This window comes from Drosophila kikkawai, chromosome 2R (genome assembly GCF_030179895.1).
Source record: "Drosophila kikkawai strain 14028-0561.14 chromosome 2R, DkikHiC1v2, whole genome shotgun sequence".
NCBI classification, from domain to species: Eukaryota; Metazoa; Arthropoda; class Insecta; order Diptera; family Drosophilidae; genus Drosophila; species Drosophila kikkawai.
The window spans coordinates 20,862,387-20,878,249 of NC_091729.1; the positions used below are offsets into that span (position 1 = coordinate 20,862,387).

The 15,863-nt window shown below is 39.5% G+C and overlaps 6 protein-coding genes, 1 long non-coding RNA gene and 1 pseudogene across 8 annotated transcripts in view; 6 read left to right on the plus strand and 2 right to left on the minus strand.

Annotated features, from left to right (window-relative positions):
• Window positions 1-203: 203 nt before the first annotated feature.
• Window positions 204-861, minus strand: LOC138928048 (uncharacterized). Its single transcript, XR_011444533.1, has 2 exons — window positions 562-861; window positions 204-483 (listed from the first exon to the last, which is right to left on the minus strand). It is a non-coding gene; the product is annotated as an uncharacterized lncRNA (long non-coding RNA).
• Window positions 862-1,642: 781 nt separating this feature from the next.
• Prx6c (Peroxiredoxin 6c) lies at window positions 1,643-2,717 on the plus strand. Its single transcript, XM_017181560.2, has 4 exons — window positions 1,643-1,836; window positions 1,905-2,279; window positions 2,339-2,414; window positions 2,477-2,717. The coding sequence occupies exons 1-4, from the start codon at window positions 1,754-1,756 to the stop codon at window positions 2,603-2,605; spliced, it is 663 nt and encodes a 220-aa protein (XP_017037049.1). The 5' UTR covers window positions 1,643-1,753; the 3' UTR covers window positions 2,606-2,717.
• Window positions 2,718-3,417: 700 nt separating this feature from the next.
• On the minus strand, window positions 3,418-3,979 carry LOC108085097 (HIG1 domain family member 1A, mitochondrial). Its single transcript, XM_017181569.3, has one exon. It carries the CDS (start codon window positions 3,870-3,872, stop codon window positions 3,567-3,569), a length of 306 nt encoding a protein of 101 aa, XP_017037058.1. The 5' UTR covers window positions 3,873-3,979; the 3' UTR covers window positions 3,418-3,566.
• A 6,720-nt stretch (window positions 3,980-10,699) lies between these two features.
• LOC108085087 (uncharacterized) lies at window positions 10,700-11,316 on the plus strand (annotated as a pseudogene).
• Window positions 11,317-12,310: 994 nt separating this feature from the next.
• SLO2 (slowpoke 2) overlaps window positions 12,311-15,863 on the plus strand; it is an 88,402-nt gene continuing 84,849 nt past the window's right edge. For both annotated transcript variants that reach the window (XM_017181685.3, XM_017181687.3), the window contains exon 1: window positions 12,311-12,565. In XM_017181685.3, coding sequence (XP_017037174.1) covers window positions 12,486-12,565 — 80 coding nt within the window. In that variant the 5' untranslated portion in view covers window positions 12,311-12,485. The remainder of the gene's footprint in view (window positions 12,566-15,863) is intronic.
• On the plus strand, window positions 13,493-14,033 carry LOC108085079 (uncharacterized). The gene is made up of 2 exons (XM_017181549.1): window positions 13,493-13,516; window positions 13,575-14,033. Exons 1-2 carry the CDS (start codon window positions 13,493-13,495, stop codon window positions 14,031-14,033), a joined length of 483 nt encoding a protein of 160 aa, XP_017037038.1.
• LOC108085078 (uncharacterized) lies at window positions 14,236-14,849 on the plus strand. Its single transcript, XM_017181548.1, has 2 exons — window positions 14,236-14,310; window positions 14,373-14,849. Exons 1-2 carry the CDS (start codon window positions 14,236-14,238, stop codon window positions 14,847-14,849), a joined length of 552 nt encoding a protein of 183 aa, XP_017037037.1.
• Window positions 15,069-15,667, plus strand: LOC108085077 (uncharacterized). Its single transcript, XM_017181547.1, has 2 exons — window positions 15,069-15,140; window positions 15,200-15,667. The coding sequence occupies exons 1-2, from the start codon at window positions 15,069-15,071 to the stop codon at window positions 15,665-15,667; spliced, it is 540 nt and encodes a 179-aa protein (XP_017037036.1).

Sequence of the window (15,863 nt, forward strand, 5' to 3'; positions counted from 1 at the left end):
TATGCAATTTTTTTTACTTTTTGATTTGAACCAGGAAATAAAAGAAAAATTGGGAAAACGCCTTTTAAAGCGGCAATAAAACTAAGAAAATAATTAAATTACACTTATGAGGGTTTTTTATAAATTATAGGCATCTCACTAACTGCCATTCATGCTCATTTCATTGTTTTTATATAGGAAAAATAAAATAAAACAAAATAATATTAAATAATGTATTTCATTGTTTTTATTTAGGTTCATTAACAAAGAATAAAATAAAGTATTTTAAAATTAAAATGTTGCTTGTTGTGTTCGTTGCTGTTGTTGTAAAAGTAGCCGGCAGACCTGACTGGCGGTGCTCTCTCCTTATCCCTGATTCCTGATCCCTGTTCCTCCATTCCCATCCCTTATCCACCATCCTTTTGCATGTGTCGTTGGTCCTTTCCCTTGGTTTTTGGCCGGGGTGGGTGGTACTGATGAGCGATGGCAATGGTGATGGAAAGTCTGTAATTGAAATGAGAAAAACAGCAAATTAAAAACTAAAAACGGCATAACTCTGTCAAGCGGGGAATGGAAAACTACCAGAAACTGGGTATAATAAACTCGGGTCTTTCTGGGTCTCACTTTGTAATGCACCGTAATTTGTCAAGTGCAACAACTGTACTTCCACAATATGAAAAAAATTACTGTGGAACTGTAGAATTTATATGTGTCTGAAAATCTCCTTCAAACAACCTTCACAAACTAAACACGTTTCACTTTAAAGCTGTATATCCACAATTATTAACTGATATTCCATTAGAATCCCATTTTTTTGGAAATTGATGTTGGCTTCCTCTTCTGTGGACTGTTTTCCGGCATCTGATCGGGTGCTTTGTCCACCCAACGACCGAAACCCACTGCCTCCATCCGTGTGGCCCTTTGGTAGTATGCGAATCCCCGAGAGACTCACCCACACAGACTCATTATTTCCGGCTCTCTGCTCTCCAATCGGAGGCTCGTTTCGTGTACGTGAACGGGAGAGCCGGCCGAAGTATGGTGGTGTACGTGAATGGCGGCCACTCACCATCACCATCGCACTGTGCGCCGCTCTCTCGTGCTCGCACTTTCTGTGTCGGTGTGATAGTATCCATGCCTGTGTTGGTTTTTGTATAGCAATTACCAATACAATTATCGAGTGGAGTGCTCTCTGTTTATGTTTACTTCGGGTTACCCGAGGTTCAGGAATCAGCTGGGAAGTGATCAGCTGTTGGAGCAGCTGTTTGGAGGATAAGTTCCAATAAAAAAGGCTAATTTGAAGGCATTTAAATTTAAATCAAATAAACAAAACTGTACTTTTTTCAACCACTTATTCTAGAAGCATTTCATCACAAAGTCCAAAGCTGGGCGAGGCCAGCTGCATGGAAACACAAAAATGGCCTCAATCAGGTTCCTCTATATAGAGGCACCCCACGAGTCGAGGTTTCCTCCTTCCCCCGCTACATTTAGCTCCCCTCTAGGTGCTGCTTAGAATTGTTTATTAATCTAATCTCCACACCCCATACTTGTATATATATTCTGACTACATTATACACACACGCGATAAGACGTCGCTCGTCGCCCGTCTCTGTTGCTCTCACTCAGACACTCGATCTCGCCGGGTATATAAACCGGTGCCTCGCCCGGTCAGAAATCAGTAAGCAACACGTGAGCGAGCTAACCACAGCCAGCTAACAGCTAACAACTAAAACCAAGTCCTATATCCAAGTACCAACCTTTCAAAAGATCCATCAAGATGCGTTTGGGACAGACTGTACCTAACTTCAAGGCCGAGACCACCAAGGGCCCCATCAACTTCCACGAGTGGCAGGGCAACCAGTAAGTAGACCCCACTGAACTCTCTTAAGGCTCTTGGGCTCATACGATCCCTCTCCTCCGGTCCCCAGGTGGGTGGTGCTCTTCTCGCACCCCGCTGACTTCACGCCGGTGTGCACCACTGAGCTGGGAAGGATCGCTGTCCATCAGCCAGAGTTCGCCAAGCGGAACACCAAGTGCCTGGCGCATTCCGTGGACGCCTTGAACTCCCACGTCGACTGGGTGAACGACATCAAGAGCTACTGCCTGGACATTCCCGGCGACTTCCCATACCCGATCATCGCCGACCCCACCAGGGACCTGGCCGTCAGCCTGGGCATGCTCGATGAGGAGCAGAAGCGCGACCCTGAGGTGGGCAAGACCATCCGTGCGCTGTTCATCATCAGTCCGGACCACAAGGTGCGCCTCTCCATGTTCTACCCCATGTCCACGGGCCGCAACGTTGAGTAAGTTTCTCTCTTTTTGATATGTCCTACTTCTTGCTTATGATTCTTATACCTTACAGTGAGATCCTGAGGACCATTGACTCGCTGCAGCTGACTGATCGCCTTAAGGTGGTGGCCACTCCAGCCAACTGGACTGTAAGTATTATTTAGCCGATTGATTGATGGATTCCAGATTACTGATTGTTATTTTTTGATAGCCTGGAACCAAGGTCATGATCCTGCCCACCGTCACCGATGAAGAGGCCCACAAACTATTCCCCAAGGGCTTCGACAAGGTCTCCATGCCCTCAGGTGTTAACTACGTCCGCACCACTGAGAACTATTAGCCATTCCATGCTATTTTAATTTTTAATTTGTACCCATTATATATTTGTGCCATAAAAAATGTATCTCTATACAATACATGTTTTAAAATAAAAATTTTTTAACCAAACCAAATGCATAAAACTAGCTGAGTACCTCTTATTTTTAAAATGCACCTTGATAACTATTTTCAGTCATACAGATATATGAGTCTGCAGACAACAATGTAAAACATTTCAATGATAACAAATGGTTTTTAATAAACCAAATATTTTGTATACCTAATGTTTGTAAAATCATTGATGTTATAATTAGCCAACTTAAGATAATAAATATCCTGATCTTTTTGAATTAAAAGGGAATTATTTAAAATACAAAGGTAATTTGATAGATATATTTGTAAAACATTTAAATTTAATCAAATTTAATGAATGAACTTTTTTAGCTTTTTTATTAATTAATTTAAAATTACGGATTAACTTTAATTTCATAAATTCTTCTAAAAATACTTAGCAGCATGAAGTATTTTAAGGGTATTCGTGTTGATAGTAAACTGGTAATTGCTAAATTGGTATCTCGTGATTTCTAATCATTATAAGGTATTACGTATTCCATGTACCTGTATATACGTACATACAGTTATTTATCAGTTAGAATAATAGCCATAGTATACTGCAGGCACACAAACAATTATTAACAATTAACATATGAGAGTTTCAATTAACAATAAATTTATAAGTTTTTGCAAATGCATATATTTTTAGTCAAAAGATAAAACTGTAAAAATTACCTAACAAAAAATTGAAATAAAATAAAAAATCATAAAAATTTGTTTTCACTTTCTAAAAATATTTTCTTTATTATAAAATAATACTACTTCGAGGCAGAACGGCGATGAGAATGCGACATTTACACGGTGAACAATAATGAACGACACAGGGTGGCCAAGGGACTTTGGTGTTTGCGACAGATGGCGATGACTTTCTAGTCCTGGACTGGCTTGGGCTCCTCCGCGGGCGCCTTCTCGAACAGGTACTCCTTGGCCATGGTGTAGGCCAGTCCAGCGGTCAGGCAGCCGACGACTGTTCCCTGGGCAGCCACTCGCAGCTGCATCAGGAAGACACTGGTGCTCATCGACCCGCGGTTACGGTACTTGTATGCTCCCACCAGTCCGGCTGCCAGGAATCCGGCAATGCCCACCAGCATGAAGGGCGACTCCTTGGCCTTCCTCGCAAATTTGTGCTCCTGGGCGACGTCTTCTTCACTTTCGAAAAGGGATTTGGCACTCATCTTGACTTTGAAGTTGTATTTGCTTGAGTAAAACTGGTATTTGCTTTGCTGTTAGCAGTTAGCTGTTGTTAGCTTGCTTGGTTGTTGCTCACTGAGTCACTAATGAGCGAACTCTCCGGCTTTTATACCCTGATGGCCAGATCGGTGCGAATGAGAGGGGAAGAGAAAGAACGAAGAAGAAAAATACATACATATGTATGTATAGATATGTACAGACCTTCATGTTCACAGCACGTGGTGGTTGAGTTCATTTTTATATTTTTATATAAGTAAGGTAGCTGGTCTGAACCAGCTTTGGACTTTATGATGAAATACTTCGAGAAGGTTAGCCTGAAAAAAGTACAGTTTAGCTTGTTAACTTACCCTTAAATCCCTTAAAATGAGTTATATTTTTAACAAAAGTTATTCCAAATCAGTTACTCCCACAGCTGATCACTTTCCACTTGGCTTTTTACCGAATCAACCCGAAGCCGACATAAACAGAGAGCCAGAGAGCCCTCAATTCTTTGGTGGTATTGGTAATTGCGACAGGAAACGCAATACAGGCAAGACAACAATGACACCGACACAGAAAGCGAGATCACGAGAGAGCAGTGCACTGTGCGATGGTGTTGGTGAGTGGCCGCCATTCATGCACACCACCATACATCGACCGGCTCTCCCGTTCACGTACACGAAACGAGCCTCCGATTAGAGAGCAGAGAGCCGGAAATAGTGAGTCTGTGTGGGGATTTGTACACTGCCAAAGATCGGGTCTCGGTGGGCCACACGGATGGAGGCAATGGGTTTCGGTCGTTGGGTGGGCAGAGCATCTGATCAGAAGCCAGAAAACAGTCTAAAGGAACGGAACCCAAAACCAATTTGCAATAATATGACAATAATTAAATAAACAATATATTGTAATAATTAATATACAGCTCTAATGTGAAGTGTTCTAAGTTTGTGAAGGTTGTTTGAAGGATATAGCCAGACACACCTAATGTTTCCCATTGTTTTCATGTTCTATAAGTACAGTCGAGGCATTTGGTTGAAAAATATCGTATGTTACAACGTAGAAATTTATGAGTTTATTTATACACAATTTGAGGAAATTTTCCATTGTTTTCTAGGTTGTTTGTCAATAATAAAACGGAATTTGTAGTCAAGCGGGAGGGAAGATCGTTTGTGTGCGGGTCAGAGTGAGAGCCCAACCGCTTTTACGTATGTTGTTGGTATTAGTGGGAGAGCAGCAGGCCAAAAGTGGAACAAGCAGGTAGGGAGAGAGATAGAGAGAGTGAGCAGAAAAAAAATAGACAAAACAAAGGTAAAACCAAAGAGCGAATCGGGTTCGATCAGCGATAGATCATCCATTAATTGAAATGTCATCGAATAGTGCTGTTATCGAAATTAAGCAACAAGCGCCATCTAGCGTCTGGAATACAAATTAGTTTGTTTATAAATAACTTAAAAATAATATTATGAATATTGTTAATAAATTTAATATGTAAAATTAGTTGGAGTATAGATTTTCATATTTTGTTTTTAAATTTTACAAGGGGTTAAAATAGACCACAATTTATACAAATGTTTATTTGCAAAAATTGTTTTAATTTTTGCTTCATTATAATGTTTTTAAGTCATAATTTAACATATATATAATTTCAGTAAAAAATATGTTTGGCTTAGTTACCAAATTGGATCAATCCTAATAAAACATTTGCAAACTGCAAGGATTTAGTATTTAATAAAAAGGAAACTTAATTTTCTAAGATTGTTTTCACCGGAAAGAGCTGCCGAGAAGTAGGCAATACACATCTTTGATAAAGTTAACTGTTTAAATTATTATATTATTATTAATTATTAAATTACTATATTACTATATTAAGGTAAATAATAAATAATAAAATAAAAACCCTTATAATATAATAAATATTTATGAAAAAACTGCTTCTATCTTCTTATCCTTGAATGTACAGAGAGCTTTCGGCGCAAAAGCTAAGGGCTAAAGTCAGCTTTGCGACCAGCTGATTTTGATAAGAGCCGCCTTCGCCCACGCCGCATGCTTTCCACCCCCCCTCCCCCACCATTACTTTTCCTCCGCTCCCTGCTGTTGCCTTCGCTTTCGCTTCTGCCATATTTCCTTTCGGTTTTGGCGCTCCGCTTCAGTTCAAATTTAGCGATGCGCGCGTGCGGTTGTCGAGCGGTCAGAAAATAACTGTAAACGGGCTTTATCACCTCCGGTGGCTAGTGTTTTTGGGTATTTTTTTGGGTTCTGAAACACCTGAATCGGCGGCGGCGTAAACTACTCTCGCATTCTGACAAACTGCACACTCACCTGCCTTTCAAGGTGAGGAAAAACTTTGGCCACAAAGCGAGAAAAAAAAAACTTTTGCCACTTGTTTGTTGGTTCCTTCGCGAGTGTTTTGTGCGTGTGTGTGTGTTTGCGCCAACTAATCCAAACATGTAAAGTCGGGGGACAGGGAACAAATCAGCCCCCCGCCAAGTTATCCTTAGAAAAAGTGATCTGATCGTGTTGTTAACTGGCGGAAACCAAGTAAAAAAGTTTCTGCCCCGTGTCCAGCTGAGACGGTAAATGCAGTAAAGTTTCTTCTCTTTTTCGTGGAAAAGTTGCGATTGCGAAATGTCCTCATAAAATATGCCAAGACATTTACATCGCCACCAGGAGCAGCTTTAAGCCCCTCTGGCCATTCCCGCCGGCCATCAAAGTGTTAAGGCGTCATAAAAAAGGTACGCAAAAAAGTGGTCCCTCGTTGGCCATTGAATAATGCATTCAATTACGAATGTCACCAAAATAAAAAAAAAAAATGAAACAAAAACAAACGGGAATTTATGTGATAGTAACTCACACGAGTGTGTGTTTCGTTCCACCTATGCTGTTGCCATGTCGCGTGTGTTTCAAGTAATGTTTGTCTTTTATTTAAGCAGGCTCGTTATAATTAATGCAGCAGGTAATAAAAGGGTTGTATAAACATTATATATCATCCCCAAATAAAACAAAAGGAAATCATCATAAAGGAAAAAAGGGTTAATTACCACAGAGCCTTTGTTAATTATATAACGTTTGCCTTGCAATGGCAATAATACAATGAATTACTTACGGTCGATTTTAAAGTAATTGTTTAACAAGGAATTAAGGAGAGATTAGCCTGTCTTTTGAAAATAAAGCAGGAAGACTAAATTGAAGCCTCGATAGACAGTAAGGCACTGAAGAAAATAATATTATGATCACTTGGGTTCTTAAAACATTCTAAAATGTGTCTTAAACAAAGCAAATATAAAATTAAAAGAAATATATACATTATTTATATATCAATTTATTAACCATATACTTTTAAGTAATAAATTAGGCGATTAATTATAGGTATTTTCATTAAAATTAAACATTATTCTATTAAATAAATACTATTTACTCAATTTAAAAGGAAATTCAACAGTATAAACGTTTCGAGTGAATGTTTAATGCAAAATCCACTCAAATATAATTAACAGCTTATCCCAAAATCATTTAAGGGCGACACAAAACAACAACAGAAAGCAAAGTCGAACTGAAAATGTACAGGAAAATTGAAAGTCAGCGAGGAAACTCCCGCCCAAAAAAAAACTCAGAAAATCGGATGAGTGAGCGAGACGACGAGACAGATCAGACTGCCATAAGCCTTAAATATTTATATAACGATTAAGCAAACTTTTATATATATTTTATTTTACGTTTTGCAAAACGCCATTTGCACCCTGCTCAACTTTGCTTCTTTATTTTCTTATTGCTCAACCAGCAGCTCTTCATGAAATGTTAATTTTAATTAAGCGACGCCGTACAGCTGAGAAAAGAAAAAGGGAACCCGGGATAAAAACCGGGATTAAGGCACTAAAGAGGAGGAGTATATATGTATATACTATATGGGCGGGACAATGGTAAAAACAAAAGTAAAAAACAATAAGTCAGCAGTCGTCGACTGATGATGAGCAGGTGTACGGGAGCAGGAAATGCGGATTTCCTTCGCGGAAAAGCGGGTCAAGTTTTTGTTATAAAATATTCCGAGTGTCACAAAAAAATAAAGCAACGAAAATAATAATAACAAGTGGTGGCGGAAGCGAAAGCGGGCGACCCTACCACGAATGCGGCTTGTTTAGCAGCTTCGGGGTCCTTTAGTTAATACTTGTGCAGCAACAGCAATAACATCAACAAGATAACAACAACAATAAGCAACAACAACAACAAGAGAAAAAACAAAGACAAACTGGCGACGACTTCTTGCGGGACATTGTGTAGGCCAAATAATAATAAAGGCTAAGAAAAACAAAGACGGCTAGAAAGGAGCTTCCCCCCTGGCAAACAGTGTTGATGATGGGAAAGTGAAAAGTGCACCTAAAGAAATTGTTAAGAAAATTAATTAAGAGATTTTAAATAAATTAACTAAGCTGTAAAAAGGCTGAAAAATAAAAATGCTATAAATGATCTCTCAGTTTTGAGTGCCGCCAAAAAGTATGCTTCGTTTTTTCTAATCTTTGGAAATTCGTTCTACTTTTTCTTTGCTGATCTTTTAAATGTATTTTAAATATATTATTCAATTTTGTAAAATTCTTCAGAGATCTCTAAGCATAAAAAAAAATAATGAAAACCCTCTGAATTTTATTAAATATTTATTTTTCAATGATCTTGTAATATTTTCCCAAGTGTACTAACAAAAGGTTGGGGCCAACTGAACGAGACACGCGAAAGCGAAAGGCTTAGGAGCACCGGTCTGGGCAATTATTGTTGATGAATACACCCACACAGGCAGATACGCACACACACACACACGCATATACTATATGAAGGTATAGAAAATATGGGCCCAGCTCCGCTTCGCCCCCTTCCGAACCCCTTAACGGCACGCAAAGTGGGACTTTTCTTTTTTGGAAAATAATGGAAGGCTTCTTCGTACCCTCCATCCTGTGCATGGAAAACAATAATTTGTTATCTGTCCGCTTAGAGATCCTCTTCTCTCACTTTCCTAGGCCCCTGAGAGGAGTCTATAAATCACAAAAACCAAAAAAATATCATCTATGCGTGGGCCAGCAAATCGTTTTGTGTGCGCCGGCAAAAACATAATTAAGACATTATGCTCCTGTCGATTTTCAGGGGGTTTGGGCATGTATATCTTTCCCTGAGCATAGAGCTAACAATGGGAAACCTCATTTAATGTGACGGCATTCCCATAAATAATGATTAGAAATTAAATGGGTTTTGCACGGGGCAGGAAATCGCATAGAAACCACCAAAATAAATTGTTAAACTAACGAGCCCAAAGCCGAGAGAATCAATAATCGACCAGATTAGTTGCTGGGGGTATGAAAATTAAATTAAAAGAGGGTTTGGTTACAACAGAAACTTACTATTTACCTTTAAAAATGCCTCAACATATTTTTTTTAATATTCATATAATATTATTTATGGAATTTTCAACTATTTTGCATATTAGTTCCCTATTTATATGTTAATAATTCGAATAAATGCGAAATGTTTGTGTTTTTTATCGATTGGCTTTCTCTTTTAACCCTCTTTAAATTGCTACCCAAATTATGAATTATGCAGATGCCGTCCATTTTAATAATTAATTTGGTAGAATATATGTGTTGAATTTAATCTCTATTCTCGCCTTATTAAACCAGGACTCGGAATCTGCTGCTGCTATTCCCACAAGCCGTATCCCGTTGGTGCCTTAATTTACGAGCTCCTTGGCTAAAACTTTAATGCCGACAGAAAACTATAAATCTAATCGAGAAACTAATTTTGCAGCGCCAGAGGAGGAGATCCAGAAAATAGAGACAGATGCTGTGTACAAATTTGTTAATTTCGCTGGCGCTAATTTGCTGTAACTAATTAAAAAACACTTTAAAGTGAAATATTCCGCAGTCACATAAATATGCCAATGCTCTGCCAGAGACAGAGATGCACGACGGCGCAAATCTAATTAATGAGCGTAGAAAATTTATGTATTTATTTAGCGAGCACACCGGCGCGCACACCTGGCCCGGGATTGTCCTGGCGGCAATAATTGCGTAAATTTTTCACAAACAGACAAGCGGCAAGTGGAACGCACTCGAAGAGTACCTTCAAGTGCCAGCAATCTGCGCTCTGTGTGCCTTGTGTCTGTCTAAGAGATGATTTGATTTGGCTGCCTGTAAATAATAAGCCCGCACACGGGCCCAAACTGAAGCATCTCTCTCTTTATATACGCACACACTTTATATAGGGCTTTGTACCTTCCTCACTCATGTGTCCAACTGTCTGTTTGTTTCTTTGTTTGTTTGTTTGTTTGTTTGCTCGTCCTTGGCACTTGTTTGCGTGTGTTGTTTGAATTGAATTTGTTGCTCTTTGACGTGAATTGGATTGCTGACAGCGGGGATTTATGGGTCAAGCTGGAAAGGTTTTTCAAAAGGCAAAGCAATGCGGTTGAATTGAAATTTTGTGTACGAAATGGTTAGCTATTTATAAATGGTGATGAGGAAGCGTTACTTATTGCATTTGAGAAGTGAATTAGAGTTTAAGGAGCAGAAAGTGGGGAAGTGTGGCTTATTGCAGGAATAACAAAGAGTTGTATCACAATAATCCAATAATTAGAAATACTTGCTGACTATTTTTGAATTAAGGAAGAGTACCTGGTCACCATTGGGGGGTCAAGATGCACGAAAGTCTGGGACCATTTGTAATGGAAAACAAACATTGTGAATGATTGTTTCATTTTGTTTTTTGAAAAATAAAGTGTAACATTCCACCTGAATAATTTCGATTAAGGCCAATTAATCTCTCATCAGTTGATTTGTGGCCGAGAAACTAAAAGCCTATGGTCAGTTCCTGCTCCATGGCTCTGAGTTTTGGTTGTCTTTTTTGGCTGTGGCTCTTTTGCTTACTTCCCCTGGAAGCAGCAGACGAGGTAATGAGCTTACTATTTCATAATAAATATGATTTATTAAAAATTCCCATTTCCTGCAGCCACATGTTTTCAAATCGGGCAACAAACAGATCACAGTGGAGTCACTGCAAACGAGCTGCGACCACGACTATGTGGAGTATTTCAAAAAAGTCCCAAACACCGACTTCCTCTACACCTTTCGTGTGGTCAAAGTGGCAGCGGCTTTTACCATCGACATAAACATGAAAGTGTAGAAAAGTCATACATTTCTGTACAAGATGGAGAATATGAATGGCTGCGCCTTTCTGAACAATCCCTTGATGAGTAAGATGTTTGATGCTGCCTACAAAACGATGGTGGTCAATGGCAGCTTCTTCAAGTGCCCCATTAAACCAAAGATTTACTATATAAAAAGCAAGGATATGGTTCCTGTGCCCGACTTTCATCCAGCAGGTCGCTATCAGCTTTCAATTCGATTGAAAATGCCGGAAAGCCGGCTTTCGTTCGTCATAGAAATGCTGTGGAAGTATAAAGTTGTTCGCTTGTAATAAAAGCATTTGCATTCGTTTTTTCAACGTTCTTAAGGATGTTTTTAAAATTTAAAAAATATATAAATTATATTATTTGGAATATATTTGATAACACGGAATTATTTCTTGAATATTCTTAGCTCCGAGATGCTCTAAACTTTTATTATCTATATAAACATTTAGGTGGTTAAAAGCCAGGGAATTTTCTTCCAGCTGGGGGTCTTTAAGAGCTGTGACTTTCTCAAAACTTTTGGGTTATCACGGTCCCTGTCACCACCTAAAAAGCGCTCTCTTAAGTGCCCAGTTAAACCAAGGGTTTACTACCCTTAAAAACCTAATGTGGCCCATTTTCAAAACAACAAAAATCCTTAAAATATATTATTTATATATTATTATTATTATACCTTACTAGAGTTAAGGAAAAGCTTCACAGAATACGCAAAAGGTAAGAATAGGCCAGAAGGAAATTCAATTTATTTTTCGCTCAGGATTCAAGTATATCCATAAACAAATTGTTCCATATATAAATGGCTTCTTTATGCTTTCCACCTTTATTGATTTCCCGTATTTCCTTTTTGCATATTTTCAGAGCTCGCCATGTCCGAACGGAGATCGATAAACGAGCACGCACCTGTCGCGGGACCGTTGTAATGCTAATAAATTCACCGGTGCCATCGGTTTAATTAAGGAACCGTCAGAGCTGGGCTCCGCGGAGGGTCCTCGAGGTGACCACCTACCCAGCTGAGAACCTCTGAGGGGTAAACGGGAAAAGGCATTGTTCGGCTGGCAGGACACTCGCCAATCTGTGGACGCGCCTCCGTTCGCCGCGGCCCAATCGGGCCACTGGCGGCTACCTGCTAACGGGCACCAGTGCGCCGCGCGAGGATGAGTTCGTCGCGGGACGAAGGCATCTCCAGGAGCAGGAGCATCTGGGACGACGGGGCTATGCAGCCGCTGCCGAAGAGTGCTTAATTAATGTGACGGACTTTAGTGATATTCAAATAAGTGGCGGAACCGGGGAGGCGGCAGGGGCGAGAACCATCACGGAGCTAAGAGTGCCGACCATAACGACCACCAACATTGGCAACACCACGAGCAACACCTGCCACAGCAACAGTAGCATTATTAACGGCAGCAACATCAACAACAGCAACACCAGCAGCACCAACAGTAACAGCAACAGCAACATGTCGCGCATTATACAGCCACGCTATCGCTTCCGAGATCTACTCCTCGGCGATTTCTCATTCAACGATGATGGCGAAAGGTAAGTGAATTCCCCCATTAGCCACCTGCTCGCCGGGCATTGCGCATACGCCCCGTGTCACCAGTGTGTCAATATCAGCAGTCGCCCGCCCGCAGGTCCCCAGAATAGATTCTTAATTACACTGGCCAACTGCAATTGGCAAAACGCTTTCCCAGTTGCGTTACGACACTAAAACTGGCGATCGATTAATTGATTTTTTACCACCTGCAGGGGGGAGCTACGACTGATGTCCTGTCTGGCGTCTGTTCAATTATTCAGTCGAGGGTTTAAAGCTCGTTAGCTAATCGAGGTCCAAGACAGGGGCCAAGCGATTGTCAGTGACGTTGGGGAAATATTTAACAAGGTCAGGCCATTTAAAGGGAAAAGCTAAACCAATATATTTCTAGAAACTATTTATTTATTCTTCTTAAAATTAAAACTAAAAATATATAAAAACATTTTAGCTATTTCAACCTGGAATAAATAACATAACTAACAGATACCTTTATGAATAATCAAAGCGTGGAATCTGGCACAATGCTCAACAATGTCATTGTTCTAACCTCCACCTGCTCTCTACGTCACGTGGAAAATCCATGGAGAGACTCCTAAAACCAATCAATATCCGCAGCTCTTTCAATTCAGTTTGAGTGCCAATTCAGTGACAGAAAAAAAAAAATTAAAACAAAAAAGTAAAGTCCGAGAAAAGGAAGGGCGAGAATAATTTGATTCAGCTTTTATTTGCTTTGACCACAAAAACAGAAACCCAGCAGAGCTTTAATCAAATGGCAACGATAATCTTTATGGGTTTTTAATCATTTAATTGTTGTAATTTATTTGGTTTGCGGTTAAAAACTTGTTCAATTCGAATTCTGTTAATTTAGTTTTAGTTCAATGATTGCCCGAAACATTTCTTGTATTTTATTTGTGTGCATTTGCCTTATTCCCATGGAAATCAAGGCAAAGGATAAGGTATGCTATGAAAAATATTAAAATTAGGTAAAATATATATTTAGAATCATATTCACAGGAAACTGGTCGCAAATTAAAGTACACTTTACTAAGCTCTGAACTGAATTACAATAGGGAATATGTGGCTTACTTTGGCTTGGCTCCCGGGGAAACTCAAAGAATAATGATAAATTCTACAAAATTGGCGAAAACCCTGTTTATGGACAGTCGTATTGATAACGAGGAAACAAAACGAACCGTTTACAAAGTGGAAAACTTTTCCATTTGTAGTTTTTTAAATAATCGTCAGATTTCCAAGCTTTTTTCATTTTTATACCAAGAGTTTGTGGGCAACTCCACAGTTTTCAAGTGTCCTATTCAGCCGGGAATTTACTATCTGAGAAACAGGATTGGAACTCACATGGTTCCAGCTTTTCATCCCTCTGGAACATTTTGTTTAACCGTCAGAATGAAACGTGAACTGAAGAGACCCATTACAATAGAGCTCATCTGGCGGTATAAAGTTGTACGAACATGAATTTGTAAATAAATTGTTAATTAAACATCGGTTTTAACTGGCTTAAACCAACTTTTCTTTCGGAAAACTACCACTGCAATAATCACTGACTGATAACCAACATTGCCTGCCTCAATTAGTAACTCAAGCGAACAATTAATAGCTCATCTATAGGTTTTAAGCCAAAACAGAGGCAATAATAGGTTTGTGGTTTAGTCCAAAAATGTTTTCTACTTTCGGTGGCTGCATGTGGCTTCTAGTCTGGCTGGCAGGACTAGTGTCCGCTGCAAATAAGGAGGTATTAGTTCCCAAATTCAAATAAATCTATTATCCCTTAACAACTACCTTAATCTTCTCTAGAAACCACCAGTTTTCAGGCGCGGAGGCTCTAACTTTATCATGGAAGATCTAATCACCAGTTGCGACCACACTTATGTGGAGTATTTCCGTAAAGTTCCCAACTCGTATAACCTTTACACATTCCGAGTTGTCAAACTGGCATCCAGGTTCACCATCGATGTGGCTGTTAGGGTTTTGAAAACCAAACGCGTTATGTACAAAGTGGACAACTTGGATGGCTGCTACTTCCTCACCAATCCCCTCATGAATCGCGTTTTTGGTTCTGTGTACAAGAGACTGATTGTGAATGGAAGTTTTTTTACCTGCCCGATAAAGCCGGCTGTATATTACCTCAGGAACGAGGGCTCTGTGGAAATGTTGCCCACTTTTCATCCACCTGGCAAGTACCAGGTCACCATGCGGGTCAAAATGCACGAAAGTCCAGGACCATTTGTAATGGAAATGCTGTGGATTTATAATGTGGTTAAAATTAAATAAAAATATTGTGAATGGAGAACAGATTTCAATTAAAGGGAAAAATGGTACATATTTATGCTTGGCACATGTGCTCCATTAATGATTTTCATTTTGTTTGTTGGAAAATAAAGTGTCAGACAGTGTAACATTCCACCTGAATAATTTCGATTAAGGTCAATTAATCGCTCATCAGTTGATTTGTAGGCAAAAAGCTAAAAGCTTATGGTCAGTTCTTCCTCCATGGCTCCGAGTTTTAGTTGTCTTTTTTGGCTGTGGCTCTTTTGCTTACTTCCCCTGGAAGCAGCAGATAATGTAATGAGTTTCCGATTTTATAGAAAAAATTACTTATTAAAAATTCCCATTTCCTGCAGCCACATGTTTTCAAATCGGGCAACAAGCAGATCACAGTGGAGTCACTGCAAACGAGCTGCGACCACGACTATGTGGAGTATTTCAGAAAAGTCCCAAACACCGACTTCCTCTACACCTTTCGTGTGGTCAAATTGGCGGCGGCTTTTACCATCGACATAAACATGAAAGTGCAAAAAACCCACAAAGTTCTGTACAAGACGGAAAACATAAATGGCTGCGCATTTCTGAACAATCCCCTTATAAGCAAGGTGTTTGATGCCGCCTACAAAACGCTGGTGGTCAATGGCAGCTTCTTCAAGTGCCCCATTAAGCCAAAGGTTTACTATCTGAAGAACAAGGACATATTTTTTGTGCCTGACTTTCATCCAGCAGGTCGGTTTCAGCTTTCAATGCGAGTAAAAATGGCGGAAAGCCGACATCCGTTTGTCATGGAAATGCTGTGGAAGTATAAAGTTGTTCGCTTGTAATAAAAGTATTTGCATTTTTTGGGGTGGTGATTGGAAGTCTATTCTTTTTTTTTTACGTGCTTGGAGGTGTCTTTAAAATATCTAAAAAATATAAAGGAATATATTTTATATCATGGAATTATTTCCGAAATATTTTTAGCTAGCAGACGCTAGAAACTTTTATTCTCCCTATAAACGTTCAAGTGGTTAAAAGCCA

Bases quoted from the DNA above. Each gene is read 5' to 3' on its own strand.
- Prx6c (XM_017181560.2), top strand. From the start codon at position 1,754: ATGCGTTTGGGACAGACTGTACCTAACTTCAAGGCCGAGACCACCAAG. The intron at 1,837-1,904 runs GTAAGTAGACCC...TCCGGTCCCCAG, and splicing joins CACGAGTGGCAGGGCAACCA to GTGGGTGGTGCTCTTCTCGC. The intron at 2,415-2,476 runs GTAAGTATTATT...ATTTTTTGATAG, and splicing joins CCACTCCAGCCAACTGGACT to CCTGGAACCAAGGTCATGAT.
- LOC108085097 (XM_017181569.3), bottom strand. From the start codon at position 3,872: ATGAGTGCCAAATCCCTTTTCGAAAGTGAAGAAGACGTCGCCCAGGAG.
- LOC108085079 (XM_017181549.1), top strand. From the start codon at position 13,493: ATGGAAATCAAGGCAAAGGATAAG. The intron at 13,517-13,574 runs GTATGCTATGAA...TCATATTCACAG, and splicing joins AAATCAAGGCAAAGGATAAG to GAAACTGGTCGCAAATTAAA.
- LOC108085078 (XM_017181548.1), top strand. From the start codon at position 14,236: ATGTTTTCTACTTTCGGTGGCTGCATGTGGCTTCTAGTCTGGCTGGCA. The intron at 14,311-14,372 runs GTATTAGTTCCC...AATCTTCTCTAG, and splicing joins TGTCCGCTGCAAATAAGGAG to AAACCACCAGTTTTCAGGCG.
- LOC108085077 (XM_017181547.1), top strand. From the start codon at position 15,069: ATGGCTCCGAGTTTTAGTTGTCTTTTTTGGCTGTGGCTCTTTTGCTTA. The intron at 15,141-15,199 runs GTAATGAGTTTC...CATTTCCTGCAG, and splicing joins CCCTGGAAGCAGCAGATAAT to CCACATGTTTTCAAATCGGG.